The sequence below is a fragment of the Mixophyes fleayi genome, chromosome 7 (assembly GCF_038048845.1).
Source record: "Mixophyes fleayi isolate aMixFle1 chromosome 7, aMixFle1.hap1, whole genome shotgun sequence".
Classification (NCBI taxonomy): Eukaryota; Metazoa; Chordata; class Amphibia; order Anura; family Limnodynastidae; genus Mixophyes; species Mixophyes fleayi.
This window is the reverse complement of record NC_134408.1, coordinates 125,388,877-125,415,975: the sequence shown is the minus strand read 5'-3', so window position 1 is coordinate 125,415,975 and position 27,099 is coordinate 125,388,877. Positions and strand designations below refer to the sequence as shown.

At 40.3% G+C, this 27,099-nt stretch overlaps 1 protein-coding gene across 7 annotated transcripts in view; it reads left to right on the top strand.

The window, feature by feature from the left end:
* DYNC1I2 (dynein cytoplasmic 1 intermediate chain 2) overlaps window positions 1-26,422 on the top strand; it is a 64,531-nt gene extending 38,109 nt beyond the window's left edge. For all 7 annotated transcript variants that reach the window (XM_075180646.1, XM_075180644.1, XM_075180648.1 and 4 more), the window contains 11 exons: window positions 7,408-7,497; window positions 7,934-8,096; window positions 8,204-8,303; window positions 10,574-10,699; window positions 12,422-12,568; window positions 15,001-15,114; window positions 18,013-18,146; window positions 19,116-19,260; window positions 24,511-24,651; window positions 25,273-25,398; window positions 25,842-26,422. In XM_075180646.1, the coding sequence (XP_075036747.1) occupies window positions 7,408-7,497; window positions 7,934-8,096; window positions 8,204-8,303; window positions 10,574-10,699; window positions 12,422-12,568; window positions 15,001-15,114; window positions 18,013-18,146; window positions 19,116-19,260; window positions 24,511-24,651; window positions 25,273-25,398; window positions 25,842-25,955 (1,400 nt within the window). In that variant the 3' untranslated portion in view covers window positions 25,956-26,422. The remainder of the gene's footprint in view (window positions 1-7,407; window positions 7,498-7,933; window positions 8,097-8,203; window positions 8,304-10,573; window positions 10,700-12,421; window positions 12,569-15,000; window positions 15,115-18,012; window positions 18,147-19,115; window positions 19,261-24,510; window positions 24,652-25,272; window positions 25,399-25,841) is intronic.
* Window positions 26,423-27,099: the final 677 nt, after the last annotated feature.

The window sequence follows — 27,099 nt, the reverse complement described above, 5'->3', positions numbered from 1 at the left end:
CACGCGCCACTTTGCCAAGCAGCAGCTCTCTACAGGCTGCACTAGACTTCTACATTATTCATGGAAATTAGGAAAATACATTTTGGTTTGAAATTCTCATTGTCAAACATGATACTGTGTGGCAAATGGGACTGGCATCCAGGATGACAGGAGAATCAAATGCAGTTGAGACTATTATGTTTTGTAGGAATTTGTCTCCGGCAGCAATCTGAAAGCTAATGAAAGCCTCTTTATGCCAGGCCCAAGGCCCATTAAGCCGATGATCACAAGCCCCACTTTGGAAGATGCTCTTTATTCACCAATAATAATGTCATTGTCATTGTGTTGCACACAACTATGCAGCAGGTATTGTTTTGTTTGACTGTACATAAGAAGTACATGTATTTTCTAGTGGCATCCATTAAGCAGCCCAATAAATGTCATTGCAGCTTTGTTACATGGTTTATCGTGAAATTTCTCCTTGTTGTGGAATAAAGGGACACTATACTGTACAATGGACGGAGCAGATCTTTAGCGGCTTATGTTACTTGTAATTTTATGTTTTTATATTACTTTTCAGATTTTTCTTTGTACCTTAGATTTCAGTAGATCAGTCTTTAATAATCATTAGTCATTCTTGACTTTGCACATACTTTGAGAACACTGAAACCTGTAAACAAGCGGTTTGGCATAAAGTGCTTTTAAAATATACGGTGTCATGATCAGTCACAATGCGATAAGAATGATATTCTTATAGTGTGGAACAAAGCCGTACCAGACACACTCTACCAGTCAGCCCAACATAGCTTAGGAGATCCCTGGCAGTAACTGAGATAGATTGGGAGTAGTCCCTCCTTTATTGCGTTGTCAGCATTTATTTATATAGCAACAGCATATTCCGTAGCGCTTTACAATTGGGAACAAACACAGTAATAAAACAATACTGGGTAATACAGACAGAGAGGTAAGAAGGCCCTGCTCACAAGCTTACAATCTATGGGACAATGGGAGTCTGATGCATGAGGGCAAGTGCTACATATTGCATATTGGTCCAACCAGAATACACAGGTAAAGTGTTTAGTGCGCTATATGATCAGATCACACAGCAGTGCTGGTCACGGGGTTGTTGTCTTGTGTGAGCTGTGTAAAGGGTGGTAGTAAGATAACCCACGGAGGTTATATGGGGTGGTTGAGGAGTATTATAATCTTGCCTGAAGAGGTGGGTTTTCAGAGAACGTTTGAAGACAAGAGGAAAGTCTTATTGTGCTAGGAAGGGCATTCCACAGAGTGGGTGCAGCCCGAATAAAAGTCTACCCGGGAATGGGAGCAGGTAATGAGTGTGGATGAGAGACGCAGTTCTTGTGCAGAGCGGAGGTGTCGAGTTGGGAGATATTTTGAGACAAGTGAGGAGATGTATTCAGGTGCGATTTTGTTGATGGCCTTGAATGCAAGTGAACGCCACATGGGACATTATAAAGAATAAAATGTTTTTGTTGTATATTGTAGTGTCATTTTCTCAGTACTACTAAAGATAAAAGGTGAATGGCTTTGATTTTGGATTTGTTCTTGTTTGTTTTTCTAATATTGATTTGTCATTTCTTGTCTACAAGAGCCCTGCATGGCCGATAGATCCAATAGCACTTGGTGATATCTCTTGCTTAAATTGCTCCGTTTCCAGAGTTAAAGCAATTTCCAGTCCCCGGTTGCTGTTAGCGGGCCTGATTCATTAAGGAAAGTTAAGTAATTAAATTTAGTAAGTAGTCTCCTGGACAAAACCATGTTACAATGTAAGGGGTGCAAACTAGTTTTCTATTTTGCACGTAAGTTAAATACTGTCTGTTCATTCATGTAGCACACAAATATCAACTTTAAATTTCAGTGTACAAATAAGCTATCAAGTATTTGCTACATAAACTGACAGTCTTTTTAGATCAAAATAGAAAACTAATTTGCACCCCTTGCATTGTAAACATGGTTTTGTCCAGGAGACTACTTACTCAATTTATTTACTTAATTTTACTTAATGAATCAGGCCCAGCATGCCTAATGTGGTCTAGACTATAAATGGCAATTTCACTGGCATCTGTGTTTTGTCTTTGAAAGAGTTTTGTGAACCGTTGTTTTGTTTTTTCTTCTTTCAGTTAATATACACACACACATACATACATACATACATACATACATACATACATACATACATACATACATACATACATACATATACATACATACATATACATACATACATATACATACATACATATACATACATACATATACATATACATACATATACATACATACATACACACACACACACACACACACACACACACACACACACACACACACACACACATACACACACATACACACACACACACCCCTCACGTTTTGTGCATAGTATTCTGATTAGTAGAGTCCATGATATAGAAGGTTTGCTACAGGTTACTGCGAGTGTGGAAAGTGACAGGAACCTGTCTGCCTGCTATATACTGGCAGTAAGAGCGTGTAAAGACTGAGTTATAGCTTTAAAATACACAGGTACACATGGAGAGCCTGTATTTCACTAGTAATGATGACAAAACACTTATTTAGGAGGTTCACCTCTACCTTGCATTGTATTTTAGAATCCTCAGCCTATCCATTCGTTGCCTTACTACGGGGATGATACCACACTGTTGTGGGATTAGCTTTCATAACTTAGTCATATACAACATAATATTCAGTTTTTTTCCTCAAATTGGACCCCTATCTGTTTAAAGGAGGACTTCATTAGTTTTGGTCCTTTTTAGCAAATATCTCACAAATGGGGAAACCTCAGGGTCCCCTTTTCTCTGTTTCTTCAGAAATGTTAATACATGAACTGGTGTAGTCAATAAATGATTCTTTTGTTGGAATTATTCACACTTTAATGTTGCCTGTATAGCTTAGGTTGCTGTGTGGTTTATAACTAAATAGTGAATGGACGTATAGAAAATATGCACTGTGTACACCAGCGAGTCTCTGAATTAGTCCATTGATACATAGATTTAGGATATAGTAGATTATACACAACTGGACGGGGTAAAAAAAACAAAAAACAAAGAATTGATTATTCTTCCAATTATAATGCCCCCTCCAAAACAGTAGAGAACAGTAATTTATTGTAAATGGATATTTGACAAAACCTGGAACTTAATAAGCTGCTGATTGTCATTCAGCTAAATGGGACTGATTAGAATTTGTAAGATAATCATTATAATGGAGGGGAATCTTCCCTGGGCCTCTCTGCGCAGATGAAAGCTCTGGAATTCTTTGCTGTTGCGGACGGAACATCGGGATCAAATAAAGAGCTTGAGGTTTTCCTTCTGGTTTCACTTCTCCGCCCTCTAGAAGGAAACCAAAAGGCAACAAGTATTCGTGTACAGCAAACCAAAAAGACATTATTAATAGATCTAAAAGGTAGTTGCATGAGCGTCCTGGAAGTTAAAGCACAGTGACAGAATCTATCATCAATCTGAAACAACCGGTTGTTATGTGTACATGTGTAACGGAGGCTGCCGTATCCTGGGGTCATCTTGAGCTGCTTTTCTAGAGCAAGGACTCTTCAAAAATAATTATAGAAAAAACCTGCGCCAGTCAGATCGCTAGTTCTTAGTGCATTTGTATCCAGCCTTATGATTGGTTCAGTCCACAAAATGTCTGCTTTCACTCTGTGCAATTAAAAGCTACACTTTAAAGGGATTAAAATCACCAGCATTTTGGATCCTAGTGGGTCAATAGGTTGAATATTGGTTCTAGCCACAGAACAGCTGCCTCCGTTGTGTGTAAGTTATAGGTTTTTACGTTAGGCTGGTGCTATGTCTACATATCTGGAATGAAAGTCCCAAAAACATTCTCTGTACAGTGATACGTAATGTGGTGGATGCTATATAAATAAATGATAAATGTCAATATTACTGTGCATGGAACTCTCAGCTGTTAAATATGATGCAAATCTCTGCTTATTAAAACATAAATTGAAAAGTCAGACATGGGAAAATGTGCAGATGATTCGGCGCCAAAGCCACAATTGAGCTTTTATTTGTTGATCCGTACGAGATGCTCGGCCCTGTTTGTGAATATTTCAGCATGTTTACCGATCATCATCCCCTGTACGTCTCATATTCATGCCATATGTGCAGAAACGCTGAGATCATTTCTTTGATCAAGTATTCGCTACACTTATTAGAAGGCCCTCCTATGCCTGCTCGTCTCCTCGCCGAGCCCTTCATTCTTATTTAAAACTTCTTGAGTAGCTCCATTGTCTTGTGATTGCCGCAACATTTGTGCAGCTGTTTTCACTGATTAGAACTGGCAGGAAAACATCTTTACTTTTCCCATGTAATAGTTCAGTCTGCTGAATATATTTACATGGTAGTTGCAAGGATGCTTGGCAGTGATATTGTGTATTCACGTATACCACATTGCAGTGGTTGTGCATCTTACATGTGTCACCTCTTTAAAACAAGCGTTTAATAGATAGGTGTGTGTGTATGTAATATATATATACATATATATATATATATATATATATATATATATATATATATATATATATATATATATATATATATATATATATATATATATATATATACATACACACACACACACGTTAACCCGTGCATGATACTCATGCATTCTAGTCAAATCAAGCTACTTAAGGTGTTTAAAAAGGTTCTTGTCATGCATTTGGGCCTAGCCCAGGCCTCCTCAGGGGAAGAGCGTTACTTCCCGACGCACGCACCCTTTTTTAACGTGGTTTGGTCCACATGTCACCACCTCATCATTCTTCTCCATCACCTCATCCTTCATCTTTATCGCCACATCTATCCAGATGTCTATCCAGACACAGGTATCTCCCTCAGCGGTCCTGAGTATCACACTCCTCTCGCTCTCTCACCCCCGGCAACCACCAACCACTCCCCTCTGTCACCCCCGGCAACCACCAACCACTCCCCTCTGTCACCCCCGGCAACCACCAACCACTCCCCACTGTCACCCCCGGCAACCACTCCCCACTGTCACCCCCGGCAACCACTCCCCACTGTCACCCCCGGCAACCACTCCCCACTGTCACCCCCGGCAACCACTCCCCACTGTCACCCCCGGCAACCACTCCCCACTGTCACCCCCGGCAACCACTCCCCACTCCCCACTGTCACCCCCGGCAACCACCAACCACTCCCCACTGTCACCCCCGGCAACCACCAACCACTCCCCACTGTCACCCCCGGCAACCACCAACCACTCCCCACTGTCACCCCCGGCAACCACCAACCACTCCCCACTGTCACCCCCGGCAACCACCAACCACTCCCCACTGTCACCCCCGGCAACCACCAACCACTCCCCACTGTCACCCCCGGCAACCACCAACCACTCCCCACTGTCACCCCCGGCAACCACCAACCACTCCCCACTGTCACCCCCGGCAACCACCAACCACTCCCCACTGTCACCCCCGGCAACCACCAACCACTCCCCACTGTCACTTCTCCTTCAAGAAATATATATATATTTTTTTAAAATCTTTAAAAACAATTTTAACAAATTAAATTAAATTAAAAACATCTTGGTATAAAAATTTCAGCCCTTTCTGAGTTTGTTCCCCACATACACTAAGAATTTAGTAGGTCAGTGTATAACTCCACCCAGCAGGTGACGCTGCAGCTTGGTTTGTTTGTTTTTTCCACACACACAGACTAACACACGCCACTAGGCGCTTATATATATATATATATATATATATATATATATATATATATATATATATATATATATATTTTTCCATCTGGTGTAAACAACACAAGGTGGCTGTTAATCGTGGTTGGGATGTTTATAAAGCGGATTACAGATATACAGATCCTCTGTCTCCCTACATTTACTAGACCGTTACCTTATTGGTTTGTGTCCCCAACAAAATATACAATAGAACTGATGACGGGGGCTTCCGTCATGTGACCGTGAAGAGTCTTTCTCTCTGTTTTTCTCAGCTTGCATTTGTAAAAGTATTTGGAGCGGCTGTCAAACTATTGAGCCACATTCTGTCCTGTTTCTGTTACTGATTTTCCAGTAAGTTAGACATAGACCAGTGGTCAGTACTGCTGTAATATCACAGATGTCCATTTTACAGCTAATGCGATGCGTCAAGCAAGTATAGCATTAGTGGGTAACGTTCAGACTGCTTCTAGAGAGCATTGAGCTCCACTATTTTATTTGTACTAGTTATTAGTTATATAAGCTGGTTTTGCTGACCATTATATACACATGACTGTGCCATGTTTAATGTTGGTGCAGCAAACCTGAAAATGCTTTAAGATGATTCCATGGAGGTCTGTCTGTAACCATCCCACCTGTTAGCGTTAGCGTTGGTCTTACCTGGGCTGCTCAAGAGCATTAAAGGACAAGTACACCCATAATGTGGAACACGTTCATAAAGCATGGATGTAAAACAAGCTTGCTCATCGTATTTTACTTTTACTACATTAGTTATTAGGAAATAGAGGCCATATATTGGTTCTCGCACTGACAGACCTCAGAAAGAGATTCCACAGATGTAAGTCTGTAACTATTGCGCTGCTCAGATCAGAGCCCGTTGTTCCCACTCGCAGTGACCGCACCGGTGATCGCTGTGTGTGACTCCTCCTCTTCCAGTAACTAGACTGGACAGGGAGCACGCTGAGCAGATTTACTTATCTGCAGCTATTCCAGGTTTACTCTGTTGCTCCGCTATATATGGGCTTTGCCCTTTTTTGTTAATGTCTAGCAGTGACTTCACTTGTTTCCTGTGAATGAAAAATGTGTGCAGAATGCAGCATATCCATATAATTATTCTAATCTAATTTGTAAAGTGTCAAGTGCCGTGCAATTAATAAGAGATGCACAAACATTAGGTGCAAGTAGCAACCAAAACAAAAGGTGAACAGGGCCCTATTTGTGGGAACCTGCAATCTAATGGGAAGAGGATGCATCTGGGGGATAGTCTATATGTGGAGCAATGACCAGGATAGTGGTCCTTTGTGCTCTGTAATACCACATCTAACACTTGTGTCTGCTCATTTTACATCTGTTGGTCCAGTATATTTACCTCCACAATCGGCGACAGATTTATAGACTACACATACTGTATTTGTATTTCTGTATTCTTTTGTTTGCCATCTGAATCAGCATTTTATATAAAAATATGCTGCATAATTGTTCCACCAAAGACCTTTTAAAGAACCTTTTGCGATTCCTCCGCTTCTATATGAACATAAGGACTGTGTACGAGGGAGGTGATGTACCGGAGGTGAGGAGTAGTCAGGACAAGTCTGGCCGGAGAGGGGAGTTTATCAGCTACTGGTTACATGTTAACAAAACAGGAGAACAGTAAAAGAAAACTTTCATTTTATTTGTTTCCAGGTGATGAAGATGAAGAGGAAACAGTTACTGCGAAGCCTGCGGCTGTACCTGAAGAGGACCAGCCTGCAAACAAAGAAGAGAACAGTGAAGGTAGTTGCTTCCATTATTGTGGTGGGGACACGGAATGTTATGTAGGAGGTCAGAGGCACTTTTTATGCATAAACACCAAGGTTTCATTGTATGAAATTGGCTGCATCTTCCCATCATCATCCTTTATTTTTATTGCACAAATAAACTCCACTGAGCTGTACCATCGGACAGTTTTATTCATGCATATCCGTCCCTGCCCCAGTGTAGCTTACACCCTGATTTCCCTTCCTCAGACAACCAAACACATACATCAGGGCCAGTATCAGGAACCAGTTTGCCAAAGGCCCCAATGCTATGAGGCTGCATTGCTAACCACTGTGCTGTGCGCTTTGTATTTTTCTCTTATCTTAGGCCACTCATCGCCTGCTAAATAGTTAACTGTGCTGCGATTAGCTCTTGGAATAACCTTAGTTATATGTCCATGTTGACCTTTCAGCCCCACCTCATGAACTGACAGAAGAGGAGAAACAACAGATTATCCACTCGGAGGAGTTTGTGAGTTTCTTTGACCACAGCACACGAATTGTGGAGCGCGCCCTGTCTGAGCAGATCAACATTTTCTTTGACTATAGTGGCAGAGATTTGGAAGAAAAAGAGGGGTAATTATTGGACATAAAATATCTTTAATATCTTCCCATTTTTTCCCATTAATTTTATTTATTTTAATCCAGGTACATTATTTTTCAATTTATATTATTTTTTACAGGGAAATACAAGCAGGTGCGAAATTGTCTCTAAATAGACAATTTTTTGATGAACGTTGGTCAAAGCATCGTGTTGTCAGCTGCCTAGACTGGTCTTCTCAGGTACGATGAATGAGCTGTTAGATTTGTGATTAGGACGTTATCATGCTAAAACACTGCAATGTATGCCCTAATGTACTTTGTAATATATGGCACACAGTCATTTCAACATTCACCTAGAAAAAACATGTAGTGACATTGAATGGGAATCGCTGTTGTCCTCTAATAATAGAACAACAAAAGCATTGTCATGTGTCAGGGAAACGGCGGTCCCTGTTCCTTGTTGCAATTCCCTGCTTCAGAATGTAGGAAAGAAAATGGAAAAACAAAGGTCATTATATATCAAAGATCAGGGTTTTTGTTTTTTTTTACATTGCAGATTTCTGTTTTTCCTGTGGGTTTTAAAACGCCAATCTTATTAAAGACTATGATTTTGCCATTAATACGTCTCCATGTCAAATGTGAGCTGGATTTTGCTATGATCTTGGAGATGGTGGGAGGTAGCAGGTTTTTCCCATTCTGAGCTATAGCAGCCCTTGAAGATGTTTCCCAAAACCTATTTACTGTGCTTAGGAATCTTGGCGTGGTAGTGATGCAGTGGCGCCACTACTGGACAGCGAGTCACACCGATAGTGTTCACCAATAGGGAACTCTCTGCCCAAAACCTGTTTAGTATATGTAATGTAATATATACATATCTATATAAATCATATAATATATACATGTATACAGCTGCTTGTGTATTTATCTGTTGATTACCAATATATGTGCGTATATCTATATGTGATTTGTTTGACCTGTGATGTATTTTCTCTGCTGGTTGTAAGTCTATATCCGCTCACTCCTGTCACCTACAGCTCCAGCTGACATTAGGTACTTTCAAGTGAATGTGAAATCTGTAGAGCTATTTTCAGGGTCAATGTTAAGGTCAAGCTTCTTTTTTTTTTCCAGGCAAGGAAATCTATTACAGTACTGCAGTTTGGGTTCACACTGCTTGGTAAATGTTTATACATCACAGTACAGAGAGTTTTCTATAATAATAATACATATCAGGACGACGGCAGTGCAGCATTGTTAGTTGTCTGTTTTAAAGCCCATTGTTGAGTATTGTGATTGCTAAGCGAGTCGTACTGATGCAGTGAAAGGAGATCCCCTAAAAAGTAAACTGTCAACAGCCCTGGATTATCTCAATTTGTAATCATCTGAATCCAGCCAGGGTGGAGGTGTGCTTGTCATACTCTGATAGTACATGTAACCGCAGTATGATGTACTGTAACTGGCCAGAGGCACAGTATATCTGTCATATCACACATTGCACAATGATTTATCTGATTGGATAGATCTTCTAATACATAAAGTTGTGTATTTTGTTTCCGTTCCGTTTACAACGTATACAGTGACTGGGACCTGTAGGTGTGTTTGTCTCTGCATGAATATATGTGTGTAAATACACAGAAGCTTTAAAAATATACACAACAATATGAACAATTACTTTGCGTAGGGTCTGGAATGAGGTGTCAACTTAACACGTCTTCCTACAACCAGCAGGGAAGCATGACTTGGATTAATATATTAATTAGCCAATGAGCAGCCTGCTATGTTTATGGGGTTAAAATCTTAGCACAACTGCCAAGCCTTTATGGCAGACTGCAAAGGGCTTTATTTCATTTAAGTTTTGTATTTTAATAAATTTATTGATAACATCAAAGAGGAACAAACAGCAGTGCAATGCTTTACATGTGAAGGCAATACAGAACTACAGGTGCACGGTAATCATGAAACAAATAAAAGATCAAATTTGATGTTCTTAATTTATTATTATTTACTATAGTTGTTGGCTTAATAAGTTTCCGCCTTCTCTGCACAGTGCCTCTTGTTTTAGGAAGTAGCAACATGTAAGAAAGACGGGTGAATGAGTAACGTTAAAGAGAATATAATAATCTTTATGTTGGCCATATCATCCTAAATACTTTTTAGGTATTCACAAATAAACATGGTAATTGTGACAGGTTTACTTTAATACTTCAAGTAACTGTGAGAGGAAAACAAGGTCAGACGTCCCATTGTCAGTGAATGACATCACTGATACACGAGGCATTTTGTTCGTCAAACCTTAGTTTATTTAACTGCTAGCGAGTTGCTCGGCTTAGTGTACTGCTTCACCCCACACCCCGGCTGCATCTTCAATGTGTAGGTGACGGATATGATTTATACGGCTTTATCAATCGTCTTATATAGTTATGTCCCAGTACTGAAGGTCAGCATGCGTTAGCGCTAAGTGTAATACCTCATATTGGTCATTTACATGTCATTACATCTCTTTCCTCCGACAGTACCCAGAGTTGCTTGTTGCGTCCTACAACAACAACGAGGACGCCCCGCACGAACCAGATGGCGTGGCTCTGGTGTGGAACATGAAATACAAGAAGACAACCCCGGAGTATGTGTTTCACTGCCAGGTATGGAACCAGACGTTTTATGCTAATCCTCTGGATACATGCCTCTCTGTGCCCTGAATACTAGGGAGCACAATGATTTCATTGCTCCTATTTAAACCACATGCGTTTGCAAACATATGCTGATCGAGCTCTTCATCAGTTCTAGAATTTTTTTTTAAAATATTTTACTTTTAGACCTGCTGACATCATTCATATGGTCTGAACATGCCAGAAACCTGCAAGCTACATCCCCTCTGATTTATATTAGTGCATCCCCCCTCCCCCCCCCCCCCCCCGGTCCCAAAGAAAGAGATTCTAGCTACTTTCACATGCCAGACAATGCGTTTTGGGCCATTAAATGAGAAGAACGTGGCCCTAGGAGATGGAAACAGACTTGTTTAAGTGGGAACACATGCTCCGAATGTGATATAAATTTTAAGTAACGAGACTAGCTTAAATGTGTTTGCCAACAAGTGAACGACTTCTATTTTGTAGATGTCAAAATTTGCTGAGTTTATTGTGATGGATTAAATGTAGCGTGTAATCCGTAGCTGTCAGATTACTGTCAGGGCACAGTCGAGATGACTGACAAATGTTAATTTTACTGAAACCGATATGAGAAAACCCTTAAACATTTCTGTGTTTTAAACTGTATTTCGGGTGGTTTTTAACTGCTTCTCTTATTGTCCTTAATTCCTGTCTGTCTAGTTATTAGCCTGTGCCATTATTCCTGAAATCGCACCTTTTATTGGTTTATGCAACGGCAAATATTTCATGCAGCTGTTTCTTTTTAAGGAAGTAAATTAAGATAAGTTAATTTTACCGGGATCTCGATTGCTGATTTTTTTTATTTTTATTTATTTACCCCTTTTTTTTTTTTTTTTTTTTGTTTAACCCAAATATTCTATAAGGGCGCATTTACCATGATAGTCCCCTTAGTTTGTGTTCAGAGCAAAGGGGTGAGGGGGGCTAATATTGTCTTTTTTGGATAGTGGCTCCTGCTGCCCTTGCACACTCGGATGCTGCCCTCTTTTATTCCAGCCCAGCTTTTTACTACTTATGTTTTTATCAGTGTTGGACGCAGCTATAATGCTTGTAATAGAAACAATTGATCATAAAAAACTTCCTTCATACACTTTAAACACCCCAGAATTAGAAGATGCTGCGTCCAGTGTTTCAGTGTGTATAGAGGATGTGTGTTATACAGAGGTTTACTTCTGTTATACTTAATGTTCTTTTACGTGTATGAGTATACACAGAAAGTCTCTTTACATCTATGTGAGTGTTCAGGCACATTGCTTATGTTTTACTTACTAGGTATATTTAAATAAATTAATATATATATTTAATACGGTAAGTACAAAGCTTGCACAATGGGCCACATCTCTCACACACACACACACACACACACACACATTGTGGCTCGTAGTACAAGCTTTGTACTAACCGTAGTGATGTTAAAGCCACTAGTAGGCTCCAACGTGAGCATGATGTCCGATGATGATGTGATTGGATGTAATTAATGCGGTCAGGAGGTGACCGTCGCCCATTGTGCTCCACAACGTTTCCAGAAGCTCGGCTCGGACCCCTGGGACTCCCCCACATGTGCGATACTGGTACTCAGGTGGAGCAGTTGGATGAACTCCGCTTTAGTTTTCCTTTATTGTAGACATTGTAATGTTGTTGTGATACACATATATCTCTGAAGATGTTTTATTAATACACTTTGTTTATGCGTTTTAGTCCGCTGTTATGTCGGCTGCTTTTGCAAAATTTCATCCCAACCTTGTTGTTGGTGGAACGTATTCAGGCCAAATCGTCTTATGGGATAATAGAAGTAACAAGAGGACACCCGTCCAGAGAACTCCGCTCTCCGCAGCTGCTCACACGGTAAGAGGGATCCTCGGGGGAGTCCATTAGTCTTAATTTCTCTGCTTCATAAGATTGACGGACAGAATAAACTTCAAAATGGATGTGTCCTAGTTATATTTCACAGCTAAACCTAATATCAGTATTTCTTTTTATATATTTACTTGTATATGTTTAGGCATTAATAAAATACAGACATACATCAAGAAAATGTCTTTGAAAAGTACCTGCATGATCTTGAGAATACTCAGAAAAGTAGTTGCATGTAAACAGCAATATAGCTTTCATCGTAGAGTTAGTCCAAAAACATACACGAGACAAGACCATTAAAGGGACGTCCCAGTCAGACAAAAAAAGGATGAGTAAAAAGAAAAGAGAGATAGAAGAACATTTGATGAAATACAGATCACCATCTTTGGAAGCCAGTGATAGTTGGCTAAGAAACTACCTAATGGAGTGCAGGGTATTATATTTGGGAACAAGACATGAGGAGCATTTCAGAATCTGTACTGATAACAATTCCATCTTGACTACCTCCTGCAAATAGGAAGCCGCAGCTGGGGGAGACCAATATATAATGTACCCACTGCACCACACCTACGGAACCGGCAATGATTTGAAGAAATTAGGAATATTTAGTGAAGATGTGACATGGTTTGATAATGACAAACAGATAAACTTGATGGACATCTTTTATTAAATTATTTACATTGAACTCCTAAAAGCAGATTTCCAAATCACCACCCAGTCTGCCACAGTAAGTTCTGTGGTGTAAATCATTGTCCCGTGCTGGTAGATGAGAACGCTTTTGGTGTACCTGTCACCGGTAAGTAGGCTATAAATGTTGACAGTGTACCCCTACAGTTAGTGATGTTGGCAGGGAGTTTCAGACTGAGTTTTGGCCCAGTCTTTAGATTCAGGTGTTTTGGATAACATTAGATCCATCATCTGTAAGTAGTCTTCAGAGTTGGGGAAAGCGTGGCTGTCCTCAATGTGCTATAATGGGTGTATAGATTAAGAGCTTACTTTACTAGTATTAGTACAAGACAAAGGCCTGACTTTCTACTGAACATCTGGAGCAAAGAGCTGCATGGACGACGTTCTCTGATGTCTGGGCATAGACGTATATGTACAGCCAGAGGCTCTAGAAAGGGCAGAGCAGAGGAGAATAGGAGAACATTGTTGGGTTCCTCTGTTGGAGCCTGATGGTGGCCAACTCAGAGCAGGGAACGGTCTTTGTGTTGTGGAGCAGAACATGGAAATGTCACCAATCTCATGCGCACCCTTTTTCTTTTGATTGGCGCATCTCATGTGCACTTTCCAAGTCTGGGTTTGATTTGATGGGTGACGTGGATGATTATAGCTATGGTGTGTTGGTGGGTATTGGACAGAACCCTTCTAACAGGCAGCCGTACTGCTTGGCTCTCAGGCCACACCCCAAAATACCAATGTTTTAATTGCAATTATTTTCAACATTACTCTGAGTTTCCACTGCAGCCTTGTAAAAAAGTAGATCATGATGGAGTATTTATTTTTTCACTTCAAAACAAGCTCATTGATTTAAAAGCTGTTGATATGGTTAAAAAACATTAACTTTCAAAGCCCATCTTATCCCTTCAATTTGCATTAGAAAAGTAATTTCCGTCTCTGAATACAATAATCTATTGAAAGCATTTTCATTACCTAGAAGACTGTAAGCCAATCATTCAGATCTGTGAAGCTTTAGGTGTCCAAACTGTTTCTCCTTTCTTACCCTATTTCAGAGAGATTCAAGGTAGTCCGTGTCTGTCCTGTGTTGTGCCCGCAAAGTGGTATTAACCTCCTATTGCCCCTTTACTTGAGCTGTGTTCCAGCCAGCTGCCCTGTAACAGAATGCAACTCCAGCTGAGCGTTAAAAAAAGAAGGTGCTTTGGTTCCTATGATGATCCTTGGTCACTCAGTCCAATGCTTTGTCAATCACTCACTCTGCGGTGCCCTGAGTGACTGTATGATTACCCCTTGTTATGATCATAGGGTTAAATGACCCTTTTGAAACGTTCCATATGAACTGCATTCTGTTTGGAAAAGCAATGCCTGAATATGTGTGCCAAGTAATGGTATATATTTAATTATGCAGAAATATTTGATTTCATTCTGGCATATTTTTATGTACATATACATGGTTTTAAATGTATATATTATTAACCAGTAGTGAACATGCTTATTACAATTACATATTTTTGTCTGATTGACAGTACAGTGCTTAGACAACAATGTGATTATTACTATATTTATATAGCACTTTGAAAGTGTGATTTCTATAAAGCAGTTACACCATCTTATTTAAATAGAATTGTGTTTATTAAAAAAAAATACTCGATGTCTACTGCAAAGATTTTGTATTCAGTTAGTCATTGATGGAAACTTGTATTGATCATCCTGTATCCTATACTGTACACTATTTTCTCTTCTAGCACCCTGTGTACTGCGTTAACGTGGTTGGTACACAGAATGCCCACAATTTAATCAGCATATCGACGGACGGTAAGATCTGTTCCTGGAGCCTGGATATGCTGTCTCAGCCACAGGTATGTGATCGGCTCCGCAGTCTGCGTTGTGTGTAACCAAGTTGGTTTCAGATAAGTGATTTTACTAACACTTCCTATACAGTAGTTTTCCTGTCACACAAGAACATTTGCCCAGCAGAATGCATGCAGCGTTTCTCCAGCATAAGTGCTTTTATGTGACAAGAACTCAGACTGACCCAGAGAAACTATAGGAAGTTTTTAGGACTAATAATGTAATTGTATAACAATCAAGGGATTTTCTCTAAGTTATTCTTATTTTATTGTTGCGTGAAATGTGTTTAAGGACGTCATGTTCAATCTAAAAAATAATATTAATACACACACAAAAAAGACATTTAAATATTTAATTTTTATAGTGTGTTTTTTGGGGGGGTTTTAGAGTGTGAATAGTAACTTTTATAAATGAGTTACATTGAAAAAGTGATTTAGATTCATTAAGTCATTTTCCTGCAGGGGGAAAAACAATATTATTTTCATTTAAAAATATGTTTGTTTTTTTATGTAGGTTTCTTAAACTGTGTGTTAATTTTATAAATTACTAAAATAAAACGGGCCCATTTAGTTTCATTGGCTCCCTTATTTATTTGCATGTCTTAAACATACTGTCAGGCTTTGTTAATGTTTATAGAATGACTTACAGTGGAATTAAGTAACTGGAGTTATCCTTTAGGTCAATTTTAGTCCATTGTTTGCCTAAGTCACTTTAATTCCAACTGAACCCCACAATTCACTGATGTAAAAGGCTCTGACACACACAGCACCCGTGTAACACTAACCTGAAGGAGATTTGCACCTTTCTACCTTTTACTTAATACTGTATTCCTAATATAAGTTCTGGTTATTTATGCCTCTACTACAATGCAGGTTATTGGTACTGCAGTAGGCTCTTCAATGATCAAAATGTATATTAGGCTCAGCAAAGTTTCTTGATGTGTCCTTCAGCAATGACCTTCACTGCACTTACTGGCAGGAAGTCTGATGTGCAGAGGGGCAACACACTTCCCCCATAACCAAAGCCTTCTTGTCAAATATTGTTTTTATCTCCTGAAACTGTTAGATATATATTATTTTAGTTGCTCTTTCATATAGGGCAATATGCATTTTAAGGTTAGTAATCTTTTAAAGTGAAACAAACTCCCCAATATTACTTTCTTTCAACACTCTTTATTAGAAATCGCTTTTTTATATCTACTTACATGTATTCTACCATCATCTTGTACTGGCTGGTGGCTTCTATGATGATCTGTGTGTGTGTGGTACACTGCTCTGTATACTGAGATCTGTGAAAGGGATACTCTGTTCTTTGTTTTTTAGTGAGATGTGTAAATAGGGAAAGTTAGTACAAAGAAATCCGCTGTACATTGCTGCTAGAAAAATGTTTATTACTTAGTCAGCCTTTCAGATAAATATGACAGCCACTGGCAAGCAACTTCTGAAATGTATCAGAAGGAAACAGAGCTGCGCCGACATCTCCCTCTACTATATTTTTCGAGTGTCTTGTTCCATTTTATGTATATACAAATCTAGGGCAGCATAGTGTCTAAGTGGTTAGCACTCCTGTCTCACAGCACTGGGGTCATGAGTTCAATTCCCGAACATGGCCTTATCTGTGTGGAGTTTGTATGTTCTCCCCGTGTTCGCGTGGGTTTCCTCCGGGTGCTCCGGTTTCCTCCCACATTCCAAAAACTTACTAGTAGGTTAATTGGCTGCTATCAAATGGACCCTAGTCTGTCTCTGTCTGTCTGACTGTGTATGTTCGGGAATTTAGACTGTAAGCTCCAATGTGGCAGGGAGTTCTCTGTACAGTGCTGCGGAATTAGTGGCGTTATATAAATAAATGGTGATGATGATGATCTACTAGTGTGTTGAAGACTTTTAAAACAAATAATTTGCATTATGATTTTAAATTATGCTTTGTAAGCCTTGAGAAACCTTCAGCCAGTGCACGGTGTAAATCAGGGTTGTCCAACCCGTGGCCCAGTCCGCCTGTAAATGTGGCCCAGCGGTTGTGGCAAGGGGGCAGCGCTGTTAATGAAAAAAGTATCCTGCAAAAAGAAAAAAAGAAAATACTTACCTTGCGGTCACGTCAGCTGGCGCTCCGGCTCCCTCCCTGGTCTCCTCCTCCGTGTGGCGCTCGCAGTGAATGTCGGGGGTGACGTCATCACACCCGACATCCATTGCGTAGTGCAGCACAGAGGAGTCACCCGCGCGAACTATCAGCAGCAGTGAAAGATTTTCCAGTATCTTATTGTACTTACTCTGAATTTGGACTTTCTGCACCATGCAATTATGAACTAGCTGTGTTCTCTGTATGTATCTAATATAAATACTAAGAGATGATTGTATTTTTAATATTTTAAACCATTTTAAATGTGCAGTGCTGAGTAGGGTGAAAATATCACCCACTGTTACCCTCATCGGAGGCTGCTCCATGAGCCATTTTTCCCGAAAACCTATCTTTAAATCTCTGTAGATTTCTATTAGTCCTCCTGATGCTACCTCTATCGGTGACCATTTCAAACTGGTCAATAAAAAAAATGATTCATGGGTGCAGAATGAGAGGAAAAAAAAAAGTTTTTGCCATTTAATTCCCCGAACCCCACTAAGGGGCAGATGCAGGTAAGTTAAATTGCAGCTGGTAATGGGACTCCTGCTTTAATCATGATTCTGCAACAGGTTTCCTAACTCTTACTAACTTAATTTCCAAGTAAGTTTAATATGTTAACTGTTTTCTATGTTTTTTTGGATGATCAGCTATCGTTAGTGTTAGTGTATTTTATGTGCGGCCCAAACCAACTCGTCGTCTTCCAATGTGGCCCAGGGAAGCTAAAAGGTTGGACACCCCTGGTGTAAATAATAGGAGACCTCTGAATACATTTCTTCCCTACTACTTTCCAGGACAGCATGGAGCTAGTTCACAAGCAGTCCAAGGCCGTAGCTGTCACCTGCATGTCCTTCCCAGTGGGAGATGTCAACAACTTTGTGGTGGGAAGTGAGGAAGGATCTGTGTACACAGCATGTCGCCATGGAAGGTAGAATAACAACGTCCGTCCTTTCTTTGTGTAATCCAGAGAGCTGACAAGGATGAAGCCTTTCTAATGGCACTTAGTGAGACACACTGGCAAGATCTTTAAATATTTAATGGAAATCCCCTCGTTTAGGTCAGACAAAAATACTTTTTTTATTTTTTTTTATTTAAATATCATAAGTCTCCTGTATGAACTGCTCCTATAATATGTTTGTCTGTCTTTATTTTTCCTGCATTTTTGTTTTCTTACCCTTGTACCCCGGTAAATGTTGGGAACTAAACATAAATATATTGGAGAACCCATCAGAGTTTCTAGCAGCCGTTCCTATGTTCTGGTGATGACAATAGTTTCTCAGTAATTGCACGTTGTGTTCTTGTGCACTTTAAGCGCACAACACTATGGAGTAGTAGAGGTAGCATTCTGTGAGCTTGCAGGAAGATTACTCTTCACTTCAGGCACAGTCCAGAGATTCCATGGAGAACCTTCTCCTCCGCTACTTTGGGATGTGTTGTCTCCAGTGTGGTCTACAGTGATTATATTAAATATACAGAACTATTTTAGGGCGAAGGTCGTCACGCATCTACACATATGAGCTCACCTTCTGGACGATACACACTTTTGAAAGTGCAGATTTTAAGGGTTATTTACGAACATTGCTGAAAAGTGCAAAACCATAGCAACGAATCGCATGTTTGCTTTGTCTAACTTGCACTTGGTAGATAAAAGCTAATGTTTGATTGGTGGCTGTGGTTTTAGTGCTGATTTGCACATTTCTGCAGTGTTAGTAGATAGATAAAATCTCAAGCAGAGTGTATCTAACAAATGTAGCCATATCAACACTGGGTATAAGGAGAACTAATCTCTGTCCACAAATGTACTTTATTTGTTATGTAATAAAAATCCAGACAATCTGATTCTTTGTTTTTTTTAGCATCGGTCTAACATTGTGTGTGTGTTGTATCACTCTTGTAGTAAAGCTGGTATAAGTGAAATGTTTGAAGGCCACCAAGGACCAATTACAGGAATCCACTGCCACTCTGCTGTGGGAGCCGTGGACGTGTCCCACCTGTTCATCACTTCCTCCTTCGATTGGACAGTGAAACTGTGGACAACAAAGGTAGATACAGATGTGTTTATGGTAAATCAATAAAGAGAGGAATTCTCAGCCCTGGCCAGCTCAGCTGGTCCGTGTAATGCTGCTAATGGTTGTGCTAAAGGGGGGTCTGGAATCACATTTATGCAATATATTTTTTTGTACAACACTGTTTAAGAGTTTATGTTCCCTCTTGTCACCATCTACTTATCTGTGCCTGTCTTTTTGTAGAACATATCTTTATATCATGTTTTTGTCACTAGGTCCTCTCCTCTTATCATGTCTTAGTTATTTTAACCCCTCTGCTGCTGAACCTATATTATTACTCTGTGGGCTGGTGGCATTCCAGCATCAGTATCAGTCATTTGTTTGTCGGTACCCACACAAATTATATCTTGGGATTGTCTTTCAGAAGACACTGAATTATTAGGAAATACCATTGGTTTACTTGTACCTCCTGTCACTACAAAAATAAATCTAGGCAAAATAGCCAAAAAAAAGTATGTTTGAATTGAAATTGCGTTTATTTTTATTTTTTTCTCTAAACACCACCAAGAAATCCTTTGTGGTTCTTGCTGTGGCATCAGTTCACCTTTCCAGGATTCTGCACATAGGTTTTCATAATTAAATCTGCACTTGACATTTTTTACGTTTTTTGTTTGCTAGTTTACACAGTCTTGAATGAGATACATAAAATGTGTAGGAACAATATGAGTAGCCCAACAAGGCTGACCATTTTGAAAACTAGACCACCTACTGCATCACATGAGGGTACCTCTGAGGTCATTGAAGCCAGGATGGAGGATATATGGGCATGACAACCCCCGCCCCCTTAGGATTTTTTTTAAACACTTTCTGTAGTGATGGGTATTCCCACCAGTCCCATTCATCCATAGCACTGAAGGGGTTAATGCCTTACACATGTCGTGTGTTGTGCTTACCCGATTTATTAGTATTGCTACCTTCCCCCACTGCCTATCCGTCCTTATATGCTGATGATGTACATTTGAGAAGCCCCTTGTGTTACCACTTTCTACCCTCATGTCTCATATCTCAGCTCCTTAACTATATTTCCAAGCTACAAGTTTCAGGATAACGAGGACTCTGCTATTAGAGAGGACTGGTCATGTTTCAGCTAAAGGACATTTTACGTAGTGTCCTGATGAAGTTCCCCTATAATCTCTCTGCCAAGGAAGGAGCATGAAATATCTCTGCACGCTCTATGGTAATGTCTGCTGCCGAGACGGACTTCTCCTTGTTCCTGGGTGTCCTCCTCCCTGACTTCACGCGTATGCTACATTCAGCATTCAGCGTTTGCATAAAGCATTGGGACACATAAGATACTTTCTCCGGGGAAGAGGAAGCAGTTGTGAGTTGTGGACTGGGTTCTTCTCATCACCTACGTAGTGCACAAGGCAGCTGTTTACATGCAGCTTTAAACATTTGACTAGGAAGCAGTGACATGACTGAGGCACTAGTTCATTAGACTGTCAGGCTGCGGTCTCCAACAAGATGGCTGCCTCCCCTGTGGTCTCCAACAAGATGGCTGCCTCCCCTGCGTGTTGAGGAAAGGAACACTTTATAGAACGGCTGTCACCCATTCAGGACAATGCAGCCAATTAATTCTCTAGGACCCAGCACCTCATGAATACTGATCATGAAGTGCCTCTGTGACGTCACTGGTTCCTAGTGAATTACTCGGATACACTGTACAAAATTTCAGTTGTCAAAATATATGGCTGCACTGCGTTATATGGAAACGGGTGGATAGTCCTCACTATGGTATTGCAATCAAGTACGTCTCCTGGATACGTTTTATTTTATGTATCCTTTAATATGTAGAGTCAGATTCTCTTGTTGGTAAGATATGTCATTATACAGCACCATTGTTTGTCGTCACAAATAAATGAATTGTTGATAACTCAAGCGGTGGTTATCATTAAAATAAATTTGCTGTAAGACTTCATCCACACAGGGGTTGTATAGCGTTTTTAAAGCCTTTTGACACGTACTTTGATCCTAACAGTCCAAAAATAACGGCACGGAATGGACCTGTTACTTACACTTTCTGACGAACCTTTGCTCAATTTCGACGTTGGCTGCAGCGTTCAGGATCTCATTAAGTACTTAACACTGTATATGGTGCAGGGAAGCTTTTAGATGGGTTAATCAATGCTCTGGTAAAAGGAGAACAATATAAAAGGTTTTGTCTAAACTAGCGACACACTGGTGTATGAGCCCTAAATACAGCAGATTTCATCCCAGAAACAGGCTTTGTGTTTCTGAGCAGACTGCATGTATACCTGAAGTATGTCTAGATGGGGGTTTTAGATACACATTTTAGATAAAATGTTGTTGTCATTTGGAATGTTACTGGTAAGTGAGAATCGTCTGTTTTATTTGTTACATATGAATCCTCCTCTACTGCTGACGAGGTCATGATTGAAAGCCCACAATATTTTACCTCTCGCTTTCCTGCCAAGTGTTTGAGAAAATGATTTTTACCAAAAGATGACATTCAAAAATGTTTAGTGTGTGCATAAAAGATATTTATCTGTAATCATTATGGGAAAAAAAAGTGCATTTTAGACAAAATAACACTTCAGGCAGCTCCCTTCTCGTGCTCAGCCGTCACTCATTGCTGCCTTTCTGTCAATAAATTGTTTTTAAGTGTAGCGATATCAGTACTTTGTAAGGGAGGTAATTAGGCAGAAAAATGGGGAAGGTAGCAATCTTCAAATGTAAGTATTAGATAGTAAAATAAACCTTGCGTGCATACTGCTGTAACCACCGTTCCTGCGCTCCACGACTGAGGAACCAGAAATCATCTTGCTGTATATATGTAACAGCGCAGACAAGATGCGATTTTACTAGAACACCCAAACAAAACACCTTTCTAGTAGTTATCTTTGTGTTTCTAAGGCGCCGCTCAAAGAGAACTATTTATTATGGAGTCCTCCTCCTCCTATCTTATAGCAAAGACAACTGTCTGACTAACTTCCTGGATAACCCTTCCCAAGGAGCAGCTTTGTGTCTGGAAGCACTTACAGTACTTTGTGCCGACAGTGGGCAGTTTCACTTGTCCCGCACACAACCTATCCTTCCGGCCTGTGATCGCCTCCCGTAGCCCTTGGCCAGCAGCAGTTCAGAACTGCTTTTCTCCACTTCAGAACACACATTATGTGTTTGTTTTGCAAATTGGTAACGCAAGGTCTCCTAGCCATCTAAAATATCAGTCTGAGAGTATTTCAGATTCTCTTTAGAATTTAAATCCCCACCTTGCTACTCTGTGTCACCTGTCAGTCTCGCCTCACCCTTAGATTGTAAGCTCCCTTGAACAGGGCCCTTTTTCCTGGTGTCCTTTTCCTCTTGGTGACCTTTGCCTTCGACTCTCCACCTCATCTTCATTCATCACTTGACTCCACCTATCTCCAAATCTCCTCTCCTCCCATGCCTCCGCTTCTTCATCTCTGCCCAGATCCTGTATGTGATGCCCTCCCTACTGGGCAAAGGCTGAACCCCTAGCTCACTCCCTCCTCCCTCTTTCTCTTCCCACTATCTGTACACTGAAACTCACTTTACACCCTGTGCACCTTTCTCTGCTTCGTTGGTAATTCGACTTATACCTATGGCTCTTTAGTCAGTAGAAAAGAAAAGGTATCCGCACTAGGTGAATCTCATAACAAAGTCTGTTAATAAGCTCTTAGTATAGCCTATTAACCAGGATGTTCATGATATAACAAAGAACATTCTGAACGGTGCACCCATACACCGGAAACACAGTATATACCAAAAAGGAGAGAAGAAAGCAGGTGACTGAGGGGCACTCAGAACAATGGATGAGTATTGAATATTTAAAATTAAATTTTATTGATATACCTTAAAAATATTAATAATAATTCATCCTAAACCCAAATTATTAGGATGAATTATTATTAATATTTTTAAGGTATATCAATAAAATTTAATTTTAAATATTCAATACTCATCCATTGTTCTGAGTGCCCCTCAGTCACCTGCTTTCTTCTCTCCTTTTTGGTATATACCTATGGCTCTTTGTCTATACTTATTGCCGTTTTTTTTGTTTTTTTTACTGCACTGTTTTCATACAACCCTGTACTCCATGTATTGTTACCCTGTACTGTTATCCTACGCTCTATGGGGCATATTCAATTGTTGGCGTTCCAGCCAAAAGTAATGCGCCCAGCGCACTATTGTCGTCATTACGGTAATAGTGCTCGTAAATACCGGTATTACGGTACTTTTCTCGCTGGACTTCAGCTCGCGGCTCAGGGAGCTGCGAGCTGAAATCCGGCTTACTATTACCGTAATACCGGTAATAGTTTTTCCGCGGCGAAAACAATTGAATATGCCCCTATGTACGGCGCTACGGACCCTTTGTGGCACCTCATAAATGAAAGATAATACCATTGTCAATAGTAGCATTCACCTTCTACTTCCCTCTGATCCAGTACAAAGCCGGTACGTGTTGGGCTCCAGCTTAAGATCTGCAGCACCACATTGACACACAGACGCCTGAACCAGCAGCGGGAGAGAGTATTACTTCCACGTCCTTGCGTTATAGTACTTGCGTTAATTACATAGAAAATCTTTCCTATTTTAAGGTGAGCACCTTTTACAGTGGCCTGTGCACAGTGGATGCATCCATTATGAACCATTTTACAAGCTATCCATTTGCTAAGCACCAGCGACACCCCTGAGGCTCTGTCTGATTACTGTTCATGAGGACTGACCCTTCATGAAGAGCTGGTTCTTAGTGAATTGATAGGGTAATAATTTGGCCCACAAAATGCTTTGCGTCGTGCGGTGTTGGTCACGGGTCCACTTTAAACTCCGCGGATGGGATGGCGTAAAGGGAGACTTGTTTAGTGACATCACAGCTATGTCCATAATTAATGTCATTATGAAAAGGGAATATTTTATGCACCCACAACCACATTGATTTCTGTTTGTAACTTTACATGTAGATGTGTTTTTGTCATTCTGATTTCATTTCTCACTCTAACTCTACAGTGGCAGGCACCATATTTATTCTGCTAGAACCTCTGATGAATCTGTCTCCTTCTGTCTTGTGCATAGAATTCCCCATGTACTGTTAGGGAGGAGAGCGATGTAAATACGTAGGAAGTATACATGTCTCTGAGGGTTAGTGTGATAAATAAGTTATCTGTATGTAGAGTTCACCTAGCAGCAGTTCCACTTATTTTACGGTTATCTTGATGCGCACTGATGTTCTGTTTTCTTCTTTTCCAGAACAACAAACCTTTGTATTCATTTGAAGACAATGCAGACTATGTTTATGACGTTATGTGGTCTCCCACTCATCCAGCCCTGTTTGCCTGTGTGGACGGTGTAGGGCGACTGGATTTGTGGAACCTCAACAACGATACGGAGGTGAGCAGAGATTACTAAGGCTGTTTATTCCAGTGCTCCAGACTGCGGTCTGAGGACAGATTCTCAGGCAGTAAATTAGTAGTTATGTTTGGTTACATTAACCATTTCCCACCCACTATTAGATATAGTACAGTTATAATATACGTAGGTAGACGCCCATCCGATACCTTCTAGTTACCGCACTGCGCTTGGGAACAATTTGATTTAGTTCTCGGGCACCGGCTGCTAAAGATTAGTGTCTTTAGTTACATATAGTATTAAATATAGCAATTATTATATGTTGAAACAAAAGTGAGAATAAATACAAGACATCAGCTGCAGGGCCTTGTAATGGGTGCACAATTGCAGTGGTCTGTGGACAGTCTTCTGACTAGGAAAGCAACAAAGCAGAGACCACTCCAGCTTATTTACATATACAGATATGGGGATAATGAAAGTCACTTACAGTGCGCTCTCTCTCGCTCCCTGTCGCGCTGTCGGAGTGTGTTTCCACGCTGTGCGGATTGTATGCATTCACCATGTGTAAATAACAGGTATTGGCATTACTGACAATTGGAGCCAGCTCTAAGCTTTCAGACCTGTCATTTTCTTGTATTGAAGTGTAACTTGTCTTGTGAACAGGTACCTACAGCCAGCATTACAGTGGATGGAAACCCTGCTCTCAATCGTGTGAGGTGGACTCATTCTGGGAAGGAGATCGCTGTGGGAGATTCAGAGGGCCAGATCTTTATATATGATGTGGGAGAGGTAGGTCGTGTACTTACAGCACTCTGCTCCTTTCTACAGTGATATCTAATTAGCGGTGTTTTTGTGTTGCTATGTTTATTTCTCATACAGTACATAGCCCGGCCTGCCACTGACGTTCAGCCAACCAACACAAAGTACAATGTTCTCCAAACCATATTTATTGACTTTTACGAATAAATGGCAGATAATGTGAAATATTTATTGGCCAATATAAATCTTGTTTGTGTATTAAATTGCCTTTTAAAACCTGATAATCGTGAGCAGGCTACTCGTGTGTACAGTTAGATGCAGTGTATAACAGTACAGATGGGTATTATAAGCTAGAGGTTTTACTCTTTCATTTTTGTGGAACGGCCTGTGTCTGTCTGTGTTTGCACTTAAGATTGGTGGTATTAACGCTGTGTAGTATGTAATGTTGGCTGTCCCTCATCTGTACTCTACAGCAGATCGCAGTGCCACGTAACGACGAATGGACCCGCTTTGCCAGGACGCTTGCAGAAATCAATGCCAACAGGGCTGACGCAGAGGAGGAAGCTGCCAACCGCATCCCGGGCTAAACGCTCAGCATTTGTCTGATGCCAGGAGATCGGCACTGACCTAACTTACCCTGAAGCGCTCTAGCATGTATCTGTTCAAAAGATAATTTAAGAAGAATTATGTGGATAGGATCTGTGGACTACAATGTTTTATAAACTTCCATCGCAACCAATTGCAGTGTACCTTTTTATTTGTATCTGTCCGTACATACTCCTCCGGTTATGTGTAACATTAACCAGCTTCCTTCTGCTCTACCAGATGTTGAGAAAGCTGCTCAGTTTCTTTCCACTTTTTAAGAACCCTCTAACTCACTCATACAAATCCTCTTTTTAAACGGAACCCCTAACGCCTCAGGATAGCACTATTAGAGCCGTGGAAAGGATGCCTACAGTCCCAGCACACGCATGCAGTGGACACGTCTATGTTAATACAGTTATTTAGTCTGACATTTTATTAAAAGAAAATGTTTCTAACTTGGTATTTCCAATGATTGCCTTGTGTTGTCATTTAGTAAAGAGAAATAGATTTCTGTAAACATTTCAGTGTTCGCAAAATGTGGACATATTGTTTGTCTGTACTGTGTGTTGTAGATTACATGTAGATGGTAATCCTGTGACAGAGTATGATGTATGCCAGTACATACTGACAGGAATGTTGTTGCCATAGGTAGCATTGTAAAGCAGATAAGCTAACCTGAAACAACTTCTCTGCCAGAAGACTTAGGTTACAAAATTAAGATTTGGAATCCGTTTCCTCTGTTAAATTAAAATAAAGGAGTTTTACTTACCCTAGGGTACAGTGTCCCCCTGATTCCTTGGTGTAGGCGACCCAAAACTAATTTTACGTATTGGGTGGAGTTCCTAATATTTTTGCACAAATATGTATTTTAATATGTAGGACTCGGAGCTAAGTAGCCAGGTGTAATAAGACGAATAGACTGTATGAAGCCCTCACTAAAAGGAGCATGAATAGATATACCATGTGCTATGGATAGGTAACAGTACAGAAGGCACCAGATAAAAAAATAACACAATAACAAGCTTATTTTTTCCAGGGTGAGTACAGAAAATCCACCTGCTAAATATAGTGATCCTTTACAATTATATATGTAGAAGACTGCTGATCAGTGATCTACCTGCTAATTATAGTGATCCTTTCCAATTA